The sequence below is a fragment of the Macaca fascicularis genome, chromosome 2, assembly GCF_037993035.2.
Source record: "Macaca fascicularis isolate 582-1 chromosome 2, T2T-MFA8v1.1".
NCBI classification, from domain to species: domain Eukaryota; kingdom Metazoa; phylum Chordata; class Mammalia; order Primates; family Cercopithecidae; genus Macaca; species Macaca fascicularis.
Genome location: NC_088376.1, coordinates 26,988,827 through 27,006,425, shown reverse-complemented (window position 1 = coordinate 27,006,425; position 17,599 = coordinate 26,988,827). Strand labels below are relative to the sequence as shown.

The window sequence follows — 17,599 nt, the reverse complement described above, 5'->3', positions numbered from 1 at the left end:
AGTGGTGCTGAGGCACTGTGCAGAATTCTTCGCCTCCCAATCCAGCTAAAATTGTGTCTTTACAGAAAAGTAAAGTAACTTCACTTTTTTAAACTTTTATTTTAAGTTCAAGGGTACATATACAGGTTTGTTATATAGGTAAACTTGTGTCATGGCTTGTTGTACAGATTATTTCATCCCTCCAAATTGAGAAGGAACTTCTCCCTAACTCATTCTATGAGGCCAGCATCATCCTGATACCAAAACCTGGCAGAGACACAACAAAAAAGAAAACTTCAGGCCAATATCCTTGATAAACATCGATGCAAAACTCAACAAAATACTGGCAAACCAAATCTAGCAGCACATCAAAAAGCTTATCCACCACGATCAATTAGGCTTCTTCCCTGGGATGAGAGGTTGGTTCAATATATGCAAATCAATAAATGTGATTCATCATGTAAACAGAACTAAAGACAAAAACACATGATTATCTCAATGGATGCAGAAAAGGCTTTCAATACAATTCAACACCGCTTCATGATAAAACTCTCAATAAACTAGGTACTGAAGAAACATATCTCAAAATAATAAGAGCCATGTATGACAAACCCACAGCCAACATCATACCGTATGGGCAAAAGCTGGAAGCATTACCCTTGAAAATCGGCACAATACAAGGTATCCTCTCTCACCACTCCTATTCAACACAGTATTGCAAGCCCTGGCCAGGACAGTTGGCGAGAGAAGAACATAAACAGCATCCAGAGAGGAAGAGAGGAAGTCAAACTATCCCTGTTTGCAGACAAAATGATCCTATATCTAGAAAAATCTATAGTCTTGGCCCAAAAGATCCTTAAGCTCATAAACAACTTCAGTAAAGTTTCAGGATACAAAATTAAATAACTTCATTTGAAGTTATTTGTTCATTTGAACAAAATGGGCAATGCTACTAAACTAACAGGACAGCTTGTACTGGGGTCTCATAATAGATAATCGCAGTTTTCCTTTAGTTATGTTTTCATGTGTCAGCAGCACATAATAGCATCAAATAGTAATAAGATCTATTTTGAATAAATGTTTCAAAATGCACAATTTAACTTAAATTATACATCAGTTGTTTTTAACTTTTCATTGAGCTCTGAGTCTCTCCGATGAAAGCTACGGTCACTTCAATCAGAAACAAACTAACAAAACAAAATAATATACATGTTCATCAATATTCATCTACAATGTCAAGATGTTTCACACAGGTTTCCTCTAAAGTCCTACCAAAATATCCAGGTCAGGACATTATAATAGTATACTTACTAATATAAAAAGCTTATTTGCAGTCATGGGAGAGGAAATACCTACAAAGTATTTCCTGGGTTTTATGCAATGTCCTTGAATGAATAATTAAATAAAATAAGCTACACTTTGAGACTGTTATTCAAAATCCAAAATTGTTGAGGATACCAACAATACCAATACTTTGTCTCTTAAACATATTAAAAAAGATATACATGAATTTGTTTCTTCCTGACCTTCTTTCCAAAAGTACTAACTTATATCAAGACCAGATTTCATGGGATTACTTACTTGACTCAAAAGAGTTTGGTTTTTCTCTTTTCCCTATGATCTATGACAAACCTGAGCTCAACTCAAAAAGGTAAAAGGTACTGGGCTGTGGTTAAAGGTGGCAAAGTGCCAGAACAAATCAAGAAACCAATAATTCCATTCGGGAATAAAGGCTGGACTCTTGCCAAATGATACTCACCCCCAGTGGATGTGCTGTCTTCTGTAGTTTGTTGTAAGGACTGTATTTAGGTTTCGGGGGCTTCCCAGCAGCTCTGTCTTTGTGCCTTCTACTGCTAATGTGCTATTAAAAGTAATTTAAAATGACAGCTTTAAAAAAGTCATCTCCAAAAACCTGTCACAAATATTGCTTTAACCTGGGGAAAGATATTCATTATTTCATGCAAGTTTCAGAGAGACAAAAATAAAAGATCATGCACTTTTGTCCTGAGATTCTGATGCCTTGAGGATATATATATTTTATGCTATCCATATAATATATATATATATATATATATATATATATATATATATATATATATAGTTTTTTTGAGACAGAATCTCGCTCTGCCATCCAGGCTGGAGTGCAGTTGCACAATCTCAGCTCACTGCAACTTCTGCCTCCCGGGTTCAAGCAATTCTCTGCCTCAGCCTCCCAAGTAGCTGAGATTACAGGTGCCCGCCACCATGCATGGCTAATTCTTCGCATTTTTAGTAGAGATGGGGTTTCACCATCTTGGCAAGGCTGGTCTTGAACTCTTAACCTCTTGATCCACCTGCCTCAGCCTCCCAAAGTGCTGGGAGTACAGGCGTGAACGACTGTCCCCGGCCTATTTTAGTATATTTTTAAACAAATAGTAGTGTCTTTTTTTTTTTATTTCCTAGCTTTTCTTCTTATCACTGCACACATCTCTTTTTCTGTCTTTTTTTTTTTTTTGAAAAGCATTTACAAAGGAAAGGAATGTCTAAAGGAATTTTACATGCAAATAAACAAAGATGCCCAGGAACGAATGAATTTATTTCCATACTAATGTTTATCCTCACATTTGTACAGTCAAATGTCAAACCCTTAAATTCTAAAGATAAATAACTAAGGTGCATAAAATCAGTAAAATATTGTACATATGTATAAAACAAAACACAACATGAGGGCTGGACCTTCAGTTGGCAATGTATAAATGATCGCTTTGGAAGGCTATTCATAGTAAAAATGAATACAACATGATTAGTCATCCCTTTTGCAGGTGGCTGCAAGAGCTAAACATACAGTACAACACCATATAATAAAACACATAAAATAAAAGAATAGCTCAGTATAAAATTAGTTGCAGCATGTAAATATCTAAACAAATAAAAATAGAGTACTGCAAATTGACCTTTAAAGAAAATCAACACTTTTGAGTGGAAAATCTGGTAGAGAAAAGATCTGATATCCCTTCTCCACCCACTCTTCATATACAAGAATAGTAAAAACTCACTGCCAACAATTTCTGAAAGGCTCTAGAATCTATTACATTTTAGTATTTCCTCAAGCAACTAAAATAAGCACAAATAAATCAGAACAGTGAAGGTAAGATAAGTGGGTTAACAGATGGGCAGATGGAGGGATGGATGAATAGATGGGTGGATGGGACAGAAAGACAGAAATAAAAATGAAGGAAGCACACACATCCTGCTTATAAGGCTGTCCCTTGTTGGTTTTCACTCCTAGAATACTTGCTGCTTACCTGTTTAAGTTGTGTTTCCGAGTTGACGTGCACATCACAGATTTCACAGTGAAATGTTTTATTTTGGAGGCCTGTATTTCCTTTATTAACAGGTCCTTTGCCTTTCACTCCTGCCCTAGGAAAGGCTTTGATAGTGCCACTTCCATTCCGGGCTTCCAGCATGGTTTTGTGCTTAGTACCTGTCAGGAATATTGAAAGGAAGGAAGGAAAGGAGGGAGGAAAGAAGGGTGGGAGGAAAAAAAATCTTAGCTAGTATATACTTTTAAGAAACAGTACAATAACAAAATTTGATGCCTCATTTTAGTGCAGCTTTTCCTGGCATTATGGGCAGAAGTATATAGATGATACAGCAGACTGTAACAATGTGCCTTCATCACTTTACATAATGTTATTAAATTATTCATTTTTTCTAATGCTCCACATTACAAACAAGTGCCATTAGTATAGTAACGAAACTTTAGAGTCCTGAGGGGAAATTAAATGGGTGTGATGTCATTTCATTTCCTCTTGATACTAACAAGACATAAATGATACCTGACGAGGAAGAGTCATTTAGTTGCTAAAGGTATAGCTGGAGGTGATGTGTAACAAGCGTAATCAGTTTAAATATGGTGTGTTTATAGAAGTGGCACTAATTAAATATCCACTTTCTAAACAGAATACAAACAAGCTTTCTTGGCTATGCATTTTAGGTTCAGAGAGAGAGAGTAATAGTATAAAGATCTTAATGACTCTGAAAAACAAATCCATTTTAGAATAGTAAAGCCCACACTGGTGGGCTATATAAACAAATGACCAAGAAGATGAGGGATGAACTCGTAACCCAAGCATATACACGATGGATAACTGCTTCTTTTTAATAAACAGATAACAACTTCAGGCCTTCACACATCATTCATGTAGCTCTAATTGTCAACCGTTAACAACATTTGTGTTTTGTTTTCTTGAGATCACTGTAGTTACATACTGTTCATAATGGCAGTTTTCTCTCAGAATTTTGCTCAAAATTTCTTTTTTCTTAGAGTTGATAAGTATTCTTCATTTTTTTTCTCACTTGGTCATGTGTTTTTTCTGTGACATTTTCTTTTATAATCGTTTGTGTTCTTTCTGCCATTCTGATTTTAGAAATATTTGGTAGTAGTTTCCCCTGACTACTTGTATGTATTAGACTGTACATTCTGCAACCATTAAAGAAATGATTCTCAACTTCTGAGTTACAGACCAGCTTCCAAGACACTAAGTATTAATGAGGAAAACATGTTGTGAAGGACACTCGAGGTCACTGCAGATGACATTATATTAAGTAAGGGACAATAAATAAGTTAAACAGGTTTCTAGCCACATGTTTCCCTCTTCAAAATGATTACTTTTTACTGAGTCCAATAGAAAAAGTAGTCATTCTTACAACCTAGATGGCCTATTTTAAATATCCATATTCTTATCCATTCTTATTAAAATGTCCATATTTCAACACATTAGAGAAAGGAAAAAGTCAATCTCTCGCAGGAAGATTGGAGGAACTGAAACGTGGAGCCAGAGAACTGCTCCCATGTAATGACTGTGATGCTTCACGGGAGCTTATTTTCGGTCACCTCCTTTGCAATATAGTGAGCACAAATGCTTTCCACTGCAGCTGCAAATGACATAAGTGGGAGCTGAAGATGACATAAGTGGGAGGAGGGCAAAGAAAAGAAGAAGTCCTAGGGAGCAAGAAACAAAATACGTAGATGATTATGAAAACTTCTTTATCCGAACAGATGATTTTATACCTTTTTTTTTTTTTCTATGCAGCTTCTTCAGTGACACTGAGAAACATTAGCAGGGCTAGTTTAGTTTAGGAATGCCTAAGAAGTTAGTAGGAGATTGACTGTCATCCTGATTTTCTTGAGGCATTCCAGATTCACTTTTGGTTAATATCGTCTGTGATTGGTAGCTGGTGTTTCATAGGTGGTAAGCTGAATGGGTCCAAATACTATTTTAACTTATTCAATAATATTTAAGTCATTTATGTTGATTGGGAAGGAGAAAAGCCAGGCATAGGTGACTTGTCTCAGCATTGAGTATTAAGTGTTCAGGAGATAATGGAAAATTTAAGAGATTTGGCCCCAATAGTATGGCTCAGCAATAGCAGGCAAAGATTCAGAAAATATGGTGCTTCTCAGAATATCTTTGGCAAGCTAAGACCCATCTATGTCATGTTTCTAGAGGAAGAATAGAAATGGGACATATATGAACATTTTAGAAACACCCATCTTTTCAGAGTCATTGGGTTGTTAGAATTATTATTTAAGCATAGTCTCTTCATAGAAGCTAGAAAAGATAGGACAATTAAATATACCCATATGTTATAAACATACACTTACACACACATGCACATGCACACACACACATGTATACATATGATTATGGCAACATTGGGGAAGGGAACTTCAGCTAGTAGCTTTGACTCTAGGGTTACTACTCACTATTAAATGGAGTAGAACTGTTATACAGTGTAACCTTATACATTTAGTAACATATTGTCAGTCATAATTGAACAACTATTAGATAGTTTTATAAGATCTTAAAGCTTCAGTAGGCAGTAAGGGTAGCAAAATACAGCTAAAATTTAGTGAAATATATTCTTAATTATAAAGCATTTACATTTATGAGATAAAATGTGCAATAATATAAACATAATTAATATTAGAAGAACCCCTTTGCATTAAATCTGTAATACGTTTCAGATACTGTGCTACATTTTTTACCTACTCACAGCTATCCTATGAGTTAGGTGCTATTATTATCCCCATTTAGGAGATAATAAACTGAGACTCAGAAAGACTAAGTTACTAGCTTGTGGTCACAAAGAAGCATTACTGGATGTCCTTGGCAGGAAGAAAGTAAATTTCTAGCTAAGTTCCTGTTCTCACTCATAGGTGGGAACTGAACAATGAGATCAGTTGGACTCGGGAAGGTGAACATCACACACCAGGGCCTATCATGGGGAGGGGGGAGGGGGGAGGGATTGCACTGGGAGTTATACCTGATGTAAATGACGAGTTGATGGGTGCTGACGAGTTGATGGGTACAGCACACCAACATGGCACAAGTATACATATGTAACAAACCTGCACGTTATGCACATGTACCCTAGAACTTAAAGTATAATAATAATAATAAATAATTAAACAAAAAAGAAGAAATCCACTAACAATTTCTAAGCCACCTGAATTCAGTTACACACAAATCTTTAATTTTCAATTTTGTTAATACTGTCTTTTCTAAACTTGGAATTTGAGTCTACAATTCTCCGTCCATCCCCGCCCCCACCCCCTGCTTTTTCTCATAATGCTCTTTTTACTGAGCAGAGCGCCACAAACGGTGACACTTTGCAAGGATGTGGCGCTGTCTGGCTGGTGGTCTCCTCTGGCCTCAACATCATGTAAACATCTTGCAAGGCTGTCCCTTCTTTTGTGATGGCCCAGCTAGGCAGTCACAAGTCTACTTCTGTACTACACTGTTTCCTCTGAGGAGAGACTCTGCAAGGAGCTAAGTGGACTATTTTTCCCTTACCACTTCTAAAAGGCTGGCACTGATGAATACCTTCACTTAAAGCTTCATGATTTCTGAAAGGTGAAATCATACCTCGACCACAGTCTAAATTCAGCACAGCATAAGGCTCCAAGAAATCATATATATATATATATATATATATATATATATATATATATATATGGCTTTCTGCTTAATTGTTTATTTTGGAGTATTTGGGGGAAAGATACATATTATGCTTTTATCTGTAAAAATCAAGTTACTATGGGGGCAAGGGACTAGCCTTCCCTTTTGTTTCCCATCATTCTCATAATTCCTCATTTTAGCTGACTTTCAAGTTTGGTACTGGCATAAAGAAAAGATAGGTAAACAGGAAAACTGGCAAATGACTAAAAAATTAAATAAGTCACACATTAGAAATAATTTATTAGGTCATAAGAAAAATTTAAAAAACAAATTAAGAAAAAAAGCCCCTAATTCCACCAACTAGAGGTATATCAAAATATTAATAATAGTTATCATGTACCAGTCTTTTATATTCTATTTGTACACGTGCATTTTAAAAAGTTGGGATAAATTAGCTAAAGTGGCTTTGCATAAAACTCCTGTGAAATTATATATATACTTTTAGAAATGCACATGATTTTTAATGACAGCATAGACTTGTAATACACAGAGATGATATATTTAACCATTATCTAATATTAGACATTTGTATTATTTCCTTTTATTTCCCTATATAATTATGTTGTAATGAGCATCCTACTCATTAAATCTTTTATCACATTTTTGATTGTTTCCTTGGGATAGCTTTTCATAAGTGGTATTATAGGGACAAAGAATATAACTATTTTTAAGTCTCTCGATTCAAACTGCCAAATTATTTTCTAAACATTACAAGGAAAGTTTCAGAGGAGTTTACTTTATAGGGAAATCTAGTTGGCATAGTCTAAAAATTTTGCCCCTCTCTAAAATAAATTTGAATACCTTTAAGTTTAGTTTTTCAGAAGGTTCATTAAATACTATTTAATAGCATCTGACTAGATTTTTAACAAACTCATACAATTGCCAGCAATAATTTAGTTACCATCATATTGACAAGCTCAATGATTCAGCTTATAAATAGGCAGTAAAGTGGTCATGGTCAGTCTCCATACAAACAGCAAAATGCAAAGGTGTTTTTTTTTTTTTTTTTTTTTTTTTTGCTAAGGTGTTTATTTATGATATTTGGTATAATAGTATTATAACTCTGGTGTGTCCTAAGGAAGGAAAACGCTCTCAAATCTACATACCTGGAATGTGTAATTAGCATCAAACACCTCCATGTGTTCTTTATAAATCTCTAAATATCAAGTTAACCTTTTATTATGTTGACCTCCTATATAGTATGGATTTTCCATGTTAATTTTTTCCTAAAGAAGAAAGCTTTGGTTTACATTATTAGAATATCAAAAAACATTAAGCACCTGGAATGGCATCTAGGTATCAGGTGACCAAATATTGCCCCAAATGAGGGAAAAAAAAAATTCTATCATTTCTATTAGTTCCACGGTTGAAAGTAATTTGCTGATTTACCAGTAATATATCCAAAGTCCAATTTGGAAAGGTGAAAATAGAGACAAAGAACACAAGAAGTCTAAAACAGAGAAAAAAATAAACATGCTTTTTTTTTCAGAAATGGCCCTGGAGGGAAAGTTCTGAAGTCATTATGGGGTAGGAGACAAGCCACACAATGGACCATGTGACCAAAGGAAACCCAGGGAAGACTCTGCAGGCTGAGGGACCCAATGGGCAGAACACATGGCTTATCTGATAGTGGAGACAAATGTGCGAAATCAATATAGCAGCAAGCCTTGAAATTCCAGCCTGTGAAGAGAAATATCATCAACATCCAAAAAGCTTTCTTTATCCATAACGCCCTGAAAGTGTGACTAGAGAAAACACTAAGTCTCTCCCATGCTTCTCCAGACACACACTGAAAAAATCTTTATATGCACCCATTTCTTCTCCCTAAAAACGAAGCCCTTCCTTAAGGCCATGAAAAACACCACATTGCTTCTATATCCATTCCCCCAAGAAAGCCTAGCGAAAGGTCTTAAACTTATTAACATGCAACAATTAGTAAATGGACAAATTAATCACACTTCCATAGTATAAATGCAATATAATGCTGTCTTATTTATAAAAGCAGTGCTCTTGTTTGCTTTTTGTGTAAACTAGTTTTATTTATTTTTTATTTTGTTAATGAAAGCAACAGATGTTCTTGGCAGAAAATTCAAAGAGCACAAAAGTACATAAAGTAAAAAGCAAAAGCCTGCCCACCTATCAACTTTAAGCTCCAAGTCCTCAGTAGTAACAGATTTTCACATGTATGCTTTCAGAAATGTTTTAAATATCAGTGATTTTATATGAGGCATAGATGGGAAAAATGACACAGGTTGAACATTTCACTGTTTTGCACATGAAACCTCATTTAACAAGAATAGTCATATAAAACAACACAGCCAGAAAATGCATCTTGACACATTAAAGAAGTCACTCATTCTGGTTGTTAATCAGTGAGAAGTCACCAAATGTGAAATTAGTAAACCCTAAATGCTCACAGTGACGTAAAAATTGTTTTATTAGGTAATATGCCTCAAATCATTTACTATCACAATCCCCCAAACATATTATTTATGAATTATAGCTCTAGTACATAGAAACTTCTGTGACGATAAAAAGATTCTATATCTATACAAATGTATGGCTAATATGGTAGCCATTAGCCATGTGTAGCTCTTAACCACTTGAGATGAGGGCACTGCAACAGAGAAATGGGACTGGCAATTAATTTCAATTTAAATAGCCACCTGAGGCTAGTGGCTGTCATTTTAGATAGTACAACTCTAATATTCAAATATGCCCTGTATGGCCGTGTGGAGCACAGGGAGTTAAGAGGCTGTTTTCTTAATCATTTGTAGAAAGTTTAAAGAAGTTACAACAGAAGAATTGTGATAGATGAGTCTCTATCTTTATTTTCAATTAAAGGGAAGCCTTATCATTACCCTAGAAGATGTTAAATAGAAGTGGCAAACAATCTTTGGGCCTTAATAGCAATAAGGTCATGAACACTGACCACAGCTGAATGGCTTAAATGAGCTTTTCACATGAAACAAGTATGTATTTCACTTCTGAATACAAAGTCACAATTAGACATGGACTTCTTGAAGACAATGACTAGGTCTTTCTCATAGTAGATAGTCAAGGAAAATTAGCTGGGGTATTAGACATCAATACAGATTGATAAACAAATACAACTATTTTTTTTTCATTTGTAAAAAGAAAGTTATGAGCTCAGGCTCTAGAATTGTGTGGGACAGATTTTGCCTCCATTAGCTGTGTGAGCGTAGGTTTCTTTGTGCTTCAATGCCCTCATTTATTTTTAAAAAGGAAATTATCTGCTTTATTGAAATGTTGTATTAAATGCATTTATTGTTTTAAGGATTATTCTTGACACTTCGATCTGCTCAATAAATTTTAATCAATCTTCTCATCCTTCTTTTTTACATTGTTGCTTTTGTTAAGGCAAAAGTTCAGAACTCTCTAAGCATTTTAAAATTTAGTAAATCTGTCATTTGATAACTATCTTTTCTTCATATTGAAACTTGGTAAGGGGATAGAATAAGCTCTGTCTAGAGATATAAAACAAAAACTAGAATGTGTTTAGCAAAAATTATCCACTGTTGCTACTTCAAGTCATTACCAGAAAAATCTGCCCAAATTAGTAATGAGCTTTAACTCAAAGGTTTTCTTCTTTTTTTCTTTCAAATTATAAAGAGAAAACCATCAAAATTAGCTAAGCAAAGCACTACCTACTAGGATATTTGGGGGAATTTTTTTTTGTGGGGGGAAATTTTTTTAAAGAAAAAGAAAAACATCTTTTGTAATATTTGTATCTGTAGCATACAAGTCGAGGGAAGGGCTTCCAAATCTCTTTAAAAGACTATATCCTCTTAAGGTGTTTAAAAAATTCTTAGACTGTGTTGTAAACACCACTAGTTAGCTCAAAAGAGGTACTTCCCTTTCCAAATTTAAAAAAAAATCGAAGTGGGAATGCCTCTGTTCAAATCCTGTATTCCAATCTTACGGAATACATATCAATTAATTACAACTCCAAACGATTACACACTAGTGAAAAATACAAAGGGAAAGCAAATGAAAGAACATAATTGATCCCCAAATAATGCCAGCAGCAGCTGTGGTCATACTAATAATCATGACATAATATTTGATCCTTAAAAATGCCAATATGGCTTCTTAACTCCATTAGCAACAGAGAAAGAGAAAGAGAAAGAGAGATAGAGAGACATATATATACAAAAGCCCAGAGAGGACAACTGGCTTGCCCAAGTCTATAGAAATGTTCTCTGCATATCTGGGGGCAAAATTTAAGTCTTATCACTTCTAGTCCATTCTGCTGTCCTATACGGCTGACAGTGTCTAATGGAAGTCGCATTCCCAAAATTTGCCTGGGGTCATTTGTTTAGAATGCAGAATGCATTTTCTAAGACTGAAAAACATGTTTTGAAAGATCATTGGCTTTCCTCTCATAGATACACATTTCTATACTTAATGCTACAGACCCTATTTTATGTATATAATATGTTTCTAAAGGGGAAAAACAAGAAAAACACTTAGAACTATTATTTGGATGCATGGGAAACATTTTCCCACCCTGCAGCCTGGCTGCTTCAGACCAGAATTGACCTTCAAACCTGGTTCCCTGAAAATATAATCCAATCTTAACACTAGCTTTCTCGTATCTGGCTCTGAAAGAAAGCAGAGCAGTGTTTTTGAAGCACTATTAGAGAGGCAGGGATAAGTGTAGGAGACAGTGGAGGTCTAAAGGTGGGGCATTGATTGCGGTCTTCTCTGAATGCAGACAATGGAGGGGTATATTTAAAGAGAATTTAGAAAACAATCATTAAATGAACTAAATGGCCTAGGCAATCTATTTTCTACCAGCACTATGATCTGGAAACTCTAAATAACATCAGTGATAAAGGACTACTCCCTAAAAAATATTTTGTTAGTCTATATTTTAAACAATTAATGTGGTTACTATTAAGATTTAGTGTATATTAAATTCACAGATTTTTATTGCTTATCTTATAACAGACACCACATGAGCTCCAGATACACACAAATTCAGCAACAAGTTTTTATGTCATTAGTAAGTTCATAACAGTTCCAAATACTTTGAGCTCACTAAGGGCACAGTTCATGCATTTAAGCCCTGTGGTATTACATCTTTTTTTAAAAAATGTAAACATTAGATTATAAATTAACAATGATAGCACGGTGATTATAAATATGAAGAAATAGAATTGGAATTAATTTAATTCTGTCATTTTTCATGACTATTAGAAGTTTTTATGTTTAACACAGTGAAACGGAGTGCAGCCCAGAAAGTCTGACCATTTCATTTGGTCAGTCCCAATGGTCCAACTTGGTAACTGGCTACATCACGCATTCCATTTGGGCTGCCTTCCTTTCCCTCTTTCTTTTACCCACTCCCTTAACCTCCTTTGCCTCCCTAAGAAACTATTTGCTCTCAAATCCATGTCTCCAAATCTGCTTTTGAGCGAGTCCAAGCTGAAACACACCACAATGATCATACAATGAATCCTACATTGGTGGCTAGTATTCCTGGCAGAAGAGCAGGTATCTCTAGATTTTCTCTTCCTTATTTTGTTCCCTGGATTTCCTCATACCACATCTTAGGGAGAAGATATAGATGGAGCCAGCATGCATGTGGCAGTTGTTTAGTGCAGGTAAGATTGCATTCACATTTATCAATATCTAGAGGAAATCCTAGACATGGGGAGCCTCCCAACACTGTTCAAGTTACAGATAATAGAAGCCGAATCTGAAGATCAAAAATGGTGGACAAAGGGGGTCAAACAGCATCTATTTATGTGTCTTTTCTTCTTCCTTTGCTACCATTAGACCTGACATAGCTTGCTGGTACAAGTCTAAGTAGAGTTCTAAAATGAGCATTAGGCCGGGATTCTGGAGTGGGTTCTTTTCAGAACAGAAAAAGATCTCTGATGCAGGAAGGAAAATACAGGGAAAAGGAAACTCGAGGAGCAGCTTAGAAAGAAGGCAAGTGGCTGTGGTCCACTGAGTAGGCGTAAGGTTCAGAGAGAACACTCTTACAAGGGAATTCAAGTAAACGGTGATAGTCACATTTCACCTCCTTAAACTCTTGGATAAGATTCTTATAATAGTTCTCAGCTCTGCCTGCAAAACACTGAAGTTTTATTTATTTTTTCTCCAAAAACTACAGCTTCCCATGACTTGGATATAATAATCGGAATCCCTGGGCATAGCGCCTGGGTACACACATTTTTAAAGCTCTGGGGTAATTTTGACACACAAAGTAGAGATAAGGACCTAGAAGCAGAATAGGAAAAATGTTGCCCTAATTTGACAAGTAATTCCTTCTTTGTTTCTTAATCAGATGTTTCTAATAAGAATTCAAGAAGAAAAACTCTCTATTTATTTATTTATTTGTTTGTTTGTTTGTTTGAGACAGGGTCTCACTGTCAGCCAAGCTGGAGTGCAGTGGCACGATCATGGCTCATTATAGCCTCAACCTCCTAGGCTCAAGAGATCCTCTCACCTCAGCCTGCTGAGCAGCTGCAACTACAGGCATATGCCATCATGCCCAGCTAACACTTTTTTGTTGTTGTAATTTTTTTGTGGAGATGGGGGTCTCCTTTTGTTGCCCAGGCTGGTCTCAAATTCCTGGTCTCAAGTGATTCTCCTACCCCAGCTGCCAAAGTGTTGAGATTACAGGTGTAAACCACCACACCCTGCCGAAATTCTTGATAAATAAACTCTAGTCTCAAAATTGATGCCTCCTCAAAAGGAATGTGTTTCTCAGTCACTATGTGGAATGGGCAAGGATCCTTGAGAAATAAATGGAATGCCAATGATGTTTATACTCTCCCAAATATCTTACATTCAAGATGAAACGTATTTGCATGAATAAACACATGGAAAATCTGCAAGGTATAGATTCTGCCTTAAGGCCAGGTACCTTTCTGTGTTTCTTAGTACGTGAACTCTTACTGCAACTAATGTTTTTTGCAGGAGGAAGGTATGTGCTGAAGGAATTGTTCTCCATCTGCTATTACTCCTTAGAGTCTTGAAGTCAATACTTGAATATTACCAGTGCAGCACAATGGCTGGTCAATGACTCAACATACAGCTGCAATATTAACTCAGGGCATGATTCACAAATGATTCTTCTTCTATTATAGTTGCTGACAGAGTCCTGGCAACGAACCCAGTCTTTTAGAGAAAAGTTGATTTTGGCAATGAATCCAGTCTTTAGAGAAAAGCTGATAGTTGATTGAGAGTGTGTGCGTGTGTGTGTGGGGGGTGTGTGTGTGTGTGTACACAGATGGGGGGCATATATGTATATACACACACATACAGAGCAGCAAAATGGAACCACAATATATGAGCATATTGGGAGAGAATTTTGTCCTGGCTTGTCAGTATTCCAGTATTTTCCTCCCTGCTATGGGAATTAGTGTTGAAGTCAGACAGATCTGGGTTCAAATCATGGTTCTGTAACTTAATTGGTTATGTTCCGTGCCTTCTCTGAGCCTCAAACAATTGAAAAGAATAACATTTTTAAGTTACTGCAAAGTTGTTGGAAAGAGTAAATAAAAAGAGTAGATTTAGAAATCACATCTGAATGGCTGCACACAATAAACACTTTCTTAAGTTTAATTGTCCAGTCCCATAGATTTAGCCCAAATAACATTATTTTTTCATAAAAATCAAAATAGAGGGGTTTTAACCAAAGGTGCTTAGAGTCATGCAACTACACATTTTTCAACAGTACTATGGGCACAGTTTTATAAAATGTCACTTAGAGGCAAATGCATGGAAATATATAAACTAGAAATCGTATAAATGCAAAACATATTTTAGGACTATATTTCATTTTATCTCCTAATGTTTAAAAACACACACACACACACACACACACACACACACACACACCCCATGGTCTTCAAGCCCTGGAAACCACCTCTTGTCCCTATATAAATGACACTTTGCTTGTCATTTTTATTTTTTAATGGTTAATGATTTCCATGTAATAATTGCCAGTTTTCCTCTACCCCTTTGTCCCCTGCTGCAAAAGATCTAATCTATTCAGAGGAAGATAATTGCAGAGCTGTTGAAACAAAAAGAAATCGCTGCATCTCACCACTGTTGTGCGCCTCCAGCTGCGAGGCGGAGTTGACAGCAACCTTGCATAGCGAACAGTAAAGAAGCCGTTTTGCCTTTTCTTCCTCGGTCTCAGTAGAAGGACATGAGCTATTGCCAGTGGCTGTCGTTGGGCTTTTTTCCACTTTAGAGGTGATCTCAGTTGTCATAACACTGCTTTTGCGGATTTCCACAGTTGTCGTCGTTGATATTGCTGGTGTCCCTGCAGTACCATCTGTATTCGAAAAACACAGAAAAAAGGGGGAAAAACAGTGATATTATCATTCCCTATTCAGGAATGTATCACGAATATTGCATTCTGCTTATAATGATAAGAGCAGCTAGCAACTGCTGTTTGTCAAGGACGCATCAATCACCTCATAAAAAAATTTACACAGATGACCATATTTAATTTCATGTATTAAAATAACACTTTCAGATGATTCTTGAACATCAACATAAATACAAGTTTAAAATATTCTATGGGGTAAACATCCACAAATTTCTCTTGTTAACACATAGCCTTAGTACAACAATATTTATAATATATTGCAGTCTCTCAATGCATATTTCTAAATGGCTTTTTCTAGATTTTTAAACAATTAAAATAGAAGATAAATGCTTTTAAGATACTTTGAATTTCTTTACTACTTGTCTATTTTGCTTCTTTCTTTCATTCTTTCTTTTTTAATTAAAAAACAGGTACAGATCCTTTTGCAATATTTATCCAAAAAGAAAAAGAAAAAGAGAAATTGGAGGCCTGATGCCATAATTGCTTTGACCAGATCAACAGTTCAGAAAATCATTGCTCTACTTACAAAGAGTTACAATTCAACCCAAGGTACAAAAATCATCAACATCAAAAGAAGAAGAATTCTAGTCTGGCGTATCTATTAAATACATGCCCTGTACCAAGCTGTACGCAGGGAGTTTGTGGCAAAAATATTCAGACATCAGTAGCCACTATTCACAAGGAATTCACAGGATGGCCACACCATGCTGTTGTCACATTGTTCTAAGAGTTAAATGATCACGAAAATGTTGAGGCACTGTCACTCTACAACCCTTCTGGCTCTAAAGTCTGATGCTAAATCTGGAGAGATCAATCTCGAAAGTAAAACTACCCTGTTTTAACTTTATTCGGGTATGCACAGCTCCCCTTCCCAATATGCCAGTCACTGTTATGTTAGCAATGTTTGCCATACCCAATAACAAATTGCAAATAAGCTCTACACTCATATCCTATCTACCCATATACTACTTTTTGGCCTCTCAGCTGGTTCTTAACTTCCTCTCCAAAATATTCCTAGGCTGCCTCTCCAGCTACATCTGCTATTGAAACTGTCTCTCATTCCATATACTGCTATGGTCACTATCTAATGCTACGTTGAAAAGTTCATGATAAAGAGACTTGGCAAGGATATAAGGACCAATGGTCTGTCTGCAATTAAGTGTTGTCTGCATAAACGCTTACTTCTTGTTAGTTCATTACTATCAAGAGTTGACTGCAGCTACAGAATGACTGTTAACTGGGATATCCCCTTTCTTCCAGGCATCGGGGTGAAAATATAGGTGAGGTTTTTTATTGCTTTTCTAAATAGGGCATCAGAAACACTAGTCAATAAAAAGAGAAATGAATCCTTGTTTAAGGGCTGTTGTATAAAAAAATTCATCTGGATCTTATTTTCTTTGCCTGACACTTCACACACTTTCAATCACTTATTTACCTGCTAAGATCATCAAGTAAGTCTCTTTCAGTGTCATAAAGAACATTCACCAACCAAGTTTTCAAAATCATGCTGCAAATATGTGTCTCATGGCTAGAGAAAAATAAATAAAATTACCCTAACACTAAGTTATGTCATTAGAATACATTTATTCCCTTGCACACTGAAACGTCCACTCCCTTATTAGTTTTTATTTGCCTGTTAAGGTTCCATTATTAAAATAAGAAGTGACAGGCAAAAAATATCTCTGAGAACCTAGAGATGGAATAAAACATAACAACTTTAAGATGGTGCCATGCTGTTTATTGCCCCCTATATGCCAGAAATGATTGTTTGAAAGCATGAGTATATGTAACTGTGAATAAACAACAAGTAGTTAATTTGCTAGGTGTTTTATATACTTAAAATAATTGTATATATTTATAAAACAATTCCATTTTTTATATTGTATAAAGTGTATGTATTTATAAAAATAATTCCACAGTACAGAGCTGAGAAAATGAGAAAACTCCAGAAGTTAAGAAAATGTCCCAAGGACACACAAGTAGTATATTGTGAGCCAGAGCCAAGTATTTCATGGAACAAGAAAATTAGATTTTGAGGCAAAAAAAAAAAAAGAAAAAGAAAAGAAAGAAAGTTAGGAATGATACTCTTGGCCATGACTGTGATTCTCCACAGTAAGGTCACAAGGAGCAGTGGGCTAAAACCACTAAATTGTTCTTAGGATCAGCTCTATCAGGAGTGATAACCGTAAATACAGATATTATATTTAAACTTAGTTTGGCCACACACTGAAGCTAGTGT

The 17,599-nt window shown here is 35.7% G+C and overlaps 1 protein-coding gene across 5 annotated transcripts in view; it reads right to left on the bottom strand.

Moving 5' to 3' along the window:
* ZNF385D (zinc finger protein 385D) overlaps positions 1-17,599 on the bottom strand; it is a 990,373-nt gene that overhangs the window by 9,813 nt on the left and 962,961 nt on the right. For all 5 annotated transcript variants that reach the window (XM_005545658.5, XM_045385203.3, XM_005545661.5 and 2 more), the window contains 3 exons: positions 15,070-15,303; positions 3,264-3,442; positions 1,739-1,840 (listed from right to left, as the gene is read on the bottom strand). In XM_005545658.5, coding sequence (XP_005545715.2) covers positions 1,739-1,840; positions 3,264-3,442; positions 15,070-15,303 — 515 coding nt within the window. The remainder of the gene's footprint in view (positions 1-1,738; positions 1,841-3,263; positions 3,443-15,069; positions 15,304-17,599) is intronic.